Raw genomic sequence first — 8,668 nt, forward strand, 5'->3', positions numbered from 1 at the left:
TTAGTACTTGGTATTCTCCATGGACCTGTCACTGATTTCATTCATGTGAGCTGTTTGTGGTGAGATCTAGACCTTAAAATCTTGGCTGGCCCCAAGGAAACATCCCTTCCCCATGGGAACACGGCATCCTTGGGACTATCCAGCTTGCCTGGACCCGTCCCCAAGCAACCTGCTGTAGCTGTGGTGTTGGCTCTCATGGAAGTGGGATCAGACTGGAACCACCCCCATCCCAGTGCCTCCAGCCTGAATCTTTCTATGACTTTGTGTTCAATGCAGCAGAGCACAGAGAAAGTCTCTGACTCGGGGATAAATATGTTCTGAGGGATGGTAGACTGAAGAGTCTGAGGGCTCACCTAGCAGTGGATTGAAGGGGAGCTAATTCCATAAGAGCCCGTTTTGTTATCAAAACACGTGTGAAACTACAAATCACTCAGTGAAAGAGAAACACTGGGACCCCTCAGAGCACCAGATGAATTTCTACGGTCTCCCCTTTGGCACCATCCCCCTTGGGGACACAATGTGCCTGATGGACTTGTGTGCATTCTTGGCTTCCCTGTGGTGCAGAGCACTGCAGTGCCCAACACGACGGCCAGGTTGCAAAATGCCGATGTGATGGCCAGATTTTTCAATAAATCAAAGGTGCAAAAGGCCAGATGAAAGTCAGGCTCTAACAATGAGAAACTGAATCACTTAAAAGATAATCCGGATTAATATGTACATACCATGTTTAAGCTGTTGGAAAACCCACCAGGCAAGGAAATGAGCAAGGAGCAAAGGCTTTTAAAGATGGGGTAGCCGCACAGCGTGGAAGTCACTTGCTGCAGGACCTCACCCTTATCGAAGATCATTGTGCGTCCTAAAATAAACTGCGAAAGTTGAAGGTGTTGATCAGCATGGTTCACCTCATGGTTCCTCTTTTGTCTTCAGGCACTCCTCACCTCTCTCTTCACACTTGAAAGTCGCTGGCTTCCTTGCCCAGCTTTGCTGTGCTTTGTAATTTTGGCTTTTCAGAAATGGCTGTGGCCCTGGAAGAGCTCTGATCTTCCTAGGAGAGGTTTCTCCTAGGAGGATGGACTCAAAACCAATATGTAGAAATAGATCTTCTCTGGTTAGGGCTGTACAGGAGAATGCTTTATGCTGTTTAACACTCCACACACTGAAGAAGTCAGGCACAAAAGTACCTGCTCATTGCAAAAGGCACACAGAGGGCAAGGAAATGGAAGTGATGTACAAGCCCGGTGTGACTTGGGTGATGAGACTTTGTCATTCAGCCCCTTCCTGTTCATGCCAGGAGAGCGCATGGTGAGGACGTACCTTAATAAGCCCCTCAGGAAGGTGCAATGCCGTTACCAAGGGTGACTTAGTATTTGAGTTTGTGGTGATAGGAGCCAAGGCAAAAAACATCTTGATTTTGTGATCCAGCTCAGGAATGGATGAAAACGCAATGAAACCTGTGGGAGTGAGAAGGAACCAGACCCTGGTCTGTAACTGCTGAAGGAGTTGTTGACTCCCCAGTGTGTGTGCCCATCAGAAGGACCTTCAGAGGTGGCTCTAGCAGGGTGGTACGTTGACCTGAAGCCTTTGCTGCGTTTCAGCTCCTAGCTTGACTGGCCAGCTCAGCTGAGGCTCCTGCAAGCCCTTCTTGCGGCTCTGGCAGCAGTGGAATGCACCAAAAGCCATTGGTGCAACCAGTTTTGGGCTGTTACTGCTCAAAACTGTTCTGTTAGAGCAAACCAGGATTTTGCCCGGTGCTTCCCTTTCATTGTTTGGATATACCCAGCCCTTACCCTCCCTGTCCAGACTCTCAGGAAGAGAGGGTGCACAACTAGTGTGACTTTGACAGTAGTCTGATCTCCTCCTAAATACCTGTGGTGGTGCCTTGAGAGTAAGCCACGTAGTATAACTGCTCCAGTCCGGTTTCCCGCAGAATATAGTTGATCATTGCTGGAAGGTCATACATGGCCATCTCATGAAAGCTGCAATGGAGACAGACACATGAAAAAATTACTGTTTCTGACCTTAAGAGCAACAAACAGGACATGGCAAGTAATGCCATGACTGTCTGGGCAGTGGGCAAGGGCTCTGGCAGGTATGGGCATCCTTCTGGCTTGTTGATGGTGTCGGTTTATGCCCACTGGCAGATGGTACGACTGTCAACGGCACTGCTTCTCCAGTCTGCAGACACTGCTGAGGATACCAAGCACCTGCCCACCCTTCAGCTTCGCAGAAAATACCTGTAAGCTGAGTATTCCTGGTGGTGAAACTCAAACTCTTTGTGCTTTCGTGACCAGCTGTTTCCTCGGTTGTTTCCGATCCAGACATCGTAGCCGGCATCAGCAAGGATGAAGCCCAGGCTGTTGTTGGGTAAGTTGATAAGCCAGATGCTTCCCTCCAACACCAGGCCATGCTGCAGAAGGACAGCAGGCTTTGGAGCTGAAGAAAGAAGAGGAGGATCATTTTCTCTGGACACTAACGGAGCTGACCATTCACATCCAGGTATCGCTTTGTCAGCGACTCCTGGGAAAGTGACTCCACTGCAAGGAGATGGTCACTTATGTCCTCAGCCTCTTTGAAGAAGTCTTTTTGATGTAGGATCTTTGATCTAGGGACTCTCAAACTATTCTATGATCCTATAATCATCCCAGAAAAGAGAAAATCAATCTAGTGATGCTGAAAATAAAGGTTGGACTCCATATTGAATGGAGTTTGGTAAATCATCCTTCCAGGAAGCCCCATTTCCATCAGGCCACCGACTGTGCCCTTTGCATGGACACCACCCTCCCCATAGTGCCTTTTATTTGGCTCACATCCTCTGGTTCTGACCAGGAGACACTGAAAACCTGGCAGCGTCTAAGCACCTCCTATGGCATCAGGAGACACTGAAGCACCTCCTATGGCATGGTGACACCATGCTGCCCCATTGCAAGAGATATGGGTGCTGGAGGGGACAAGACCATCACCTCCACCCACTCTTCTCCCTACTTTAAGCCATATGGGCAGTTTCAGGCCCCAAACCCAAACTTAAGCTCTTTTTTTGCAGAGGAGCAGAAAGACTGAAGTGCTGTAAGAGTAGAATGGAAGGGAGATTATGGGAAGAGTTTGTTTGGAAAAGACCTCTGGAAGTCTCCTCTCTAATTCCCTGCTCCAAGCAGGTCCAATTTCACATCCACAACAGGGTCATTGCAAGGATATCTGAATTCATATGGTAGGGTACCAACAGGCCGAAGCATGAATAAGTGGAAATAAATGTGACTTTCCTTTCTTCCCCCTGACTTCCTTTGTCTCCTCTTTTTACTGCTGCTTTAGACTTTCAATATAAGACTCACATTTCGACCCTGGACTGCTGAGGACAAAGTGTCCTGAATGAAATGTGATGTTTATTTGCCACGTTCATGTACTAGTCCTCCTTCTTCTCAGGAGAGGGACATTCTGCCAAGAATGGGGCATCACTGTCTCCTGAAATGGTGGTTCAAGTGAAGGACAGAAAGGAGATGACATTGGATTGGACTTGTGAGGTTTTTTTTTCTTGATAGAAAATGAAAAAAAAAAAAAAGCCTGGTGCAAGTCTTCTCTGTCACATTCATTCTTTCATTCTCCTTGTCTTTTCCTTCCTCTTTGAAGCAGATCATCTCAGAATAAGAAGGCTGGCATGGTGGCCACCCGCATTTCTTCTGCTCCTGAGGCTAATCCTAGAGAGGAGGTTATCTCCTGGAGGCCCCAGCCCACGATGGGGCAGCCCCGATCATGGCCTACTCTAACCCCCCAGAGCTCTTAGGGTCCCTGGCCCAGGCAGACCGTCTCATGGCACTTACGGGGGCAGAACATGCTGGACCCCTGTGCCTCTGCCTTGCGGGAGGTGCTCGTGCTTCCTGCGTTGTCTCTGCCATGAGGAATCCTCTGCATGGTGAGGTAATAGCCGTCCTCTGTCACCACTTCATGCTCCTCGAAGGGGTACCCATGGTAGCGGATAATTTCACCCTGTGGGAAGAACACTGTGGGATGGGTACCGAGGGAGGAGTGGGTCTCCATCCCAGCAGCGTCAGCCAAGCCAACACTGGGCCAACTTGAGGCAGTGGTGATGACTCCTGCTGTCAGCAGGAGGGTGGAGTAGGGACCTCCCAATATGTCTTCTGCCAATGCTGTGGTGATGTTATGACTTCAGCTAAAATTTCCCTCACTCCCCATGCAGGTCTGGTAAAGAAAGACCTGTTGTTTGCTTTTCATGTTGCAATCAACATTTGTGAAGAGCAGGGCAGCAACGACAGTGAAGATCTAAGTCTGAGACAGCCGTGCTGGCCAAACTTCTTGACTTGAATTGAATTCCCTCATTAATGTCTGCCATAAATCTCTCTGTGTAGGTAGACACGGAGAGACAAAAGCTCTCATAAAACCTTGGTACCAAGCCCTGGTGAAGAAACACACAGAGACACCATGGGTTCTGCCCAGACTATGGCAGTACTCGCATGCCCAAACAGTACAAAGAGGGAGTTAAGTCAGGACTTACAACATCCGTGGACACCTCAGGGCTCGCATCTGACTTCTCACTGATGTACATTAAATAAGCAATGGTTATGAACTGCCACATCATGGTGCTCTGCAAAACATTGTCAACACGATGAGTGTGAAAGACATTGATGGGACTGACACAGAAGCCAGGGACTGTACGCGCTTTGCTTGGCGTGCACGACACTTCTGTCAGTGGGAGGTGTCCCTGCCCATGGCAGCGGAGTTGGAATTAAATGATCTTTAAGGTCCTTTCCAACACAAACCATTCTATGATTCTATATCAATCTGACCACTCAACAGGTGAAATAAATATAAATTTGAAATCCTCTCATTTGTTCTAGAAATTGCTCATTTTTCTTATCTTGAGCAATGCCAGAGTCCAAACTCCATCAGATTTCAATCATGCATTCTCCATTAGATCCTGGTATTCAGAAAAATGCACGTGTCCGTATATACCCTCCTGGGCAAATCTGGACTTTCAGGTTATGGTTATAGACTATTCATTTAAAATAGTGGCTTGGATGGTCAGAAGAGTAGATTATTGTGTTGAACTGATAACTCGTCGGGAGTAAACCACCCAATTCTAAGTTGCAGGACCATGAAGGTTTTGCTCAATACCAAACCAAATAATGTGATTTGTTGGGCTCTCCTTATGGCTGAAAGAGACCCTGGGACACATTTGAGTTGTTTTTACAAACCTAAGTAAAATACTGTGGCAGAACACCCACTATTGTTCTTGGGGAGGATTTTGAAGTATCTGTTTTGACCACAAACGATCTTACTATCATTTTCTTTGTTGGAGACCCCACATTTGCAATAGAAATACTGCCTGAGCACGTGTGTGACATGCTTAAATGGTTAAATTGCCTGGAGCCCACAGCAAGGAGCTTTGCCCAGTGGCCGAATGCGTGTGCCTGTGCTGGGCTGCACGAGGAGCAGCCACCACGACTGGGTGCCAGCAGCAGGTATTTTGCATCCATCTGCAAAATGGATCCTTCCCTGCAAAATATCTTCCTGGGGAAAGAAAGGAGAACTGCAAGCAGGCTTCTGGCATTTCCCAGCTAACTTTCATCATCCCCTCTCTCTTCTGCTGGAGGAACCAGCTTCCCATGCTGCAGGAGGTGGTTTAGCAGCTGGGGAGAAGGCTACCTGCTGCCTCTGCTGTCCCTGGAGCAGGCATGCTCAGGCTCACACAGGCACCGCTTCTCTGCCGAAGGGGATCTCAGGACACCCCTTGTCACAGTGGGGTATTGCCAGCATGAGGATGGGGTGGCTGTGCCTTAGCCCAGCAGAGCCCTGTCCCCCTGCCCAGGATGGGGACACACTGCCTCCCATGGTGTTCCCCACTCTGGGGGAAGAAGGGTTCCCCACCTCCAATCTGAAGCCCTCAGGGTCTGCCTCGTTGCATCATCTGTTGCTGATGACGGTCTTAATGTGCAGTGGAGCTCTCCGTTCCTGGTTAAAGGTAGTTGAGGGACCATTCCCGGGATGCTCCTGAGGAGCACAGAGGTCTCTGGGGCAGAGGTGGGAGGCACAGCAAGCACAGCAGCCATGCACACTCAACACAGCCCTGCTGCAGTTCCCTGGCCACAAACAACTCTGGTCCTGCTACTTTTAAGACAGCCTTCTAGCAAAGCAAAGAGACAGAAAGCATTGTTGTGGCATAACGTCATGAAAACAGCATGCAAATTCAAGGGGAGAGCCATGCATAGGAAGGCGCTTTCCTCCTAAGAGTGAACCTGCAAAAACATTCCTTCTGTGGAGGGTCCCTCAGTCCAGCAGCCCTCAAAAGCTCTTGGTGACATCTGAGAGGTACAGCAGGGTGAAACCTCTTCCACAGTCCTGACCCCAAGGTGCTCTCACTGCCCATTCTGCGAGCGGAAATGACTTTCCTTCTGACCCAGACTCCTGGGGAAGTCCCACCATGCCATCCACCGGGCTCTTCCACTGCCTACAGCTGTCTCCTGCTGTCCCCAGAGATAGCCCCTCGCTGGCAGCTCCTGCAGAGGCAGAAGCACCCGAAGAGGAGGATTACCTGTTGCAAGCCGGGGCTGCAGCAGAAGAGGCGTGGGTGCCTTTCCTCTTGACGTCCGCCAAGTAGGAGGTCCCCACCATTTGAGCGCGCTGCTTTCACCCACCATGCATCGCGCTATTATTCCTTCTGCTCCACACATTTGGGAGCTTGGGAGCATTCCGGGTTACCACTCCCTCTAATCCTGCGAACATGTAATTTACCTGAGGGCTGGAGTCTGCTCTGAAAGGAGACACCCTTCGTACCTGGACTTGCTTGGGAATTCTTTCGTGGCACCATGGAATATTTGAGAGCTGTAACAAACTGGTTATTTCCAGTTGAAGCGGCACAGCGTCATTTAATGTGACCTCTGTGGACTGGAGGATGTGCAGCCTGTGACCCCCTCCCTGCCCACACTCAGGGTGGTGGTGGTACACGAGGCTGGTGGTGGTCCCCGGGGCTGGTGTCAGCGCACGGAGCTGGCATCGGCACATGGGGCTGGTGTTGGTTCTCAGGGGGCCGTGAGGTGCATGGGACACAGCGGAGCGAGTGGGGCCAACCTAGCTCATCTCAGCGAGCTCCTGTGGGAAAGCCATGCAGCTCTTGTTGGTTCTTCTCGCTGCCTCCTAGTGTATAATGAGCCACTACCTGAAAAGGCAACATCTCCCCGTCCCCATAAAGACTTCTGGGGGTGCTTTTTAAAAAATGAAAAAGAAATCCATCCTTTGGGAGGGAAGAAGCCGGGTGTGAAGCAACCTTTCACTCTTATGAAGCACAGGGTACAGTTTCGCTTGGATAACGTGTCTTTTCTTACCAAGCACAAAGGACACCTGTCTGGACCACACTGAGAAGTGTCTTTCTCTGCTGGGTGTCTGTGCCCACCCAGTTTTCAATGGCCCCCATCTGGTCAATTATCTCCATGTGTGCTTATCACAGCTTTCAGGAGGCATTTTTCTGCCTGTCCTGCATTTCAGTACATGATTCAGTACACGATGGTAGACAATGTGATTGAGAGCAGCCCTGCGAAGAAGGACTTGGGGGTGCTGGTCGACGAGAATCTTGATGTGAGCCGGCAATGTGCGCTCGCAGCCCAGAAGGCCAATGGTGTCCTGGGTTGCATCCAAAGCAGCGTGGCCAGCAGGGCGAGGGAGGGGATTCTGCCCCTCTGTTCCTCTCTTGTGAGACCTCATCTGGAGTATTGTGTCCAGTTCTGGAATGCTCAATGTAAGAAGGATATGGAGCTGTTGGAACGGGTCCAGAGGAGGGCTACAAAGGTGCTCTGAGGACTGGAGCACCTCCCATACCAGGACAGGCTGAGAGAGTTGGGGTTGTTCAGCCTGGAGAAGAGAAGGCTCCAAGGAGACCTTAGAGTGACCTTCCAGTACCTGGAGGGGCTACAGGAAAGCTGGAGAGGGGCTATTCTTAGCGGCCTGTGGTGATAAGACCAGGGGGAATGGGTATAAACCGGAGAGGGGCAGATTTAGACTAGACATTAGGAAGAATTTCTTCACTGTGAGAGTGATGAGACATTGGAACAGGTTGCCCAGGGAAGCTGTGGCTGCCCCATCCCTGGAAGTGTTCCAAGGCCAGGTTGGATGGCCCTTGAGCAGCCTGGTCCTGTGGGAGGTGTCCCTGCCCGTGGCAGGGGGGTTCAAACTAGATGATCTTTAAGGTCCCTTCCAACCAAAACCATTCTATGAGTCTAGGATTTCTCCTATAGCTTTCACCCCTTCCCAGCTGGCAAAGCCTTTAGCCAGCTGCTGCTTAGTGCCTGAGGAGCTCCCTGGAGGTGATGGGTGGCATGGGCTGTGGGTGTCTGTTTGGACAGCCCTGCCTTTGAGGCTGCCTCTTTGCTCCTTGCCAACACGCCCATGCACTGGCCCACTGCAGCAACGCAGCGCTGGCTCTGCACGCTGCGGGTTCCTGGTGTTCACACCTGCCAGGTCTGGCCAAACTGTGCTTGCTGACATGCTAATGTAGATTCTTTGAAGAGCCTAAATAATTCCACCTTGGTCTGAAGCTGTAACTACTTGTCTTTACAAAAGACTAGCTGGAGGCAGCACCACAAGCCCTTGCAGCCTGTCTCACCCTTGTTTGAGAAGTTACTCAGATCAGAGTCTGCTTTTTCCACTGTAGGGAGAGGAGGAAAAG

At 50.3% G+C, this 8,668-nt stretch overlaps 1 protein-coding gene across 1 annotated transcript in view; it reads right to left on the bottom strand.

Moving 5' to 3' along the window:
- The window catches only part of LOC104060049 (lipase member M), an 11,667-nt gene extending 4,991 nt beyond the window's left edge, over positions 1-6,676 (bottom strand). The window contains exons 1-7 of the mRNA XM_009561786.2: positions 6,542-6,676; positions 4,505-4,594; positions 3,813-3,978; positions 2,235-2,433; positions 1,867-1,976; positions 1,315-1,451; positions 723-866 (exon numbers count right to left, since the gene is read on the bottom strand). Coding sequence (XP_009560081.2) covers positions 723-866; positions 1,315-1,451; positions 1,867-1,976; positions 2,235-2,433; positions 3,813-3,978; positions 4,505-4,588 — 840 coding nt within the window. The 5' untranslated portion in view covers positions 4,589-4,594; positions 6,542-6,676. The remainder of the gene's footprint in view (positions 1-722; positions 867-1,314; positions 1,452-1,866; positions 1,977-2,234; positions 2,434-3,812; positions 3,979-4,504; positions 4,595-6,541) is intronic.
- Between the last annotated feature and the right edge of the window lie 1,992 nt (positions 6,677-8,668).

This window comes from Cuculus canorus, chromosome 7, assembly GCF_017976375.1.
Source record: "Cuculus canorus isolate bCucCan1 chromosome 7, bCucCan1.pri, whole genome shotgun sequence".
NCBI classification, from domain to species: Eukaryota; Metazoa; Chordata; class Aves; order Cuculiformes; family Cuculidae; genus Cuculus; species Cuculus canorus.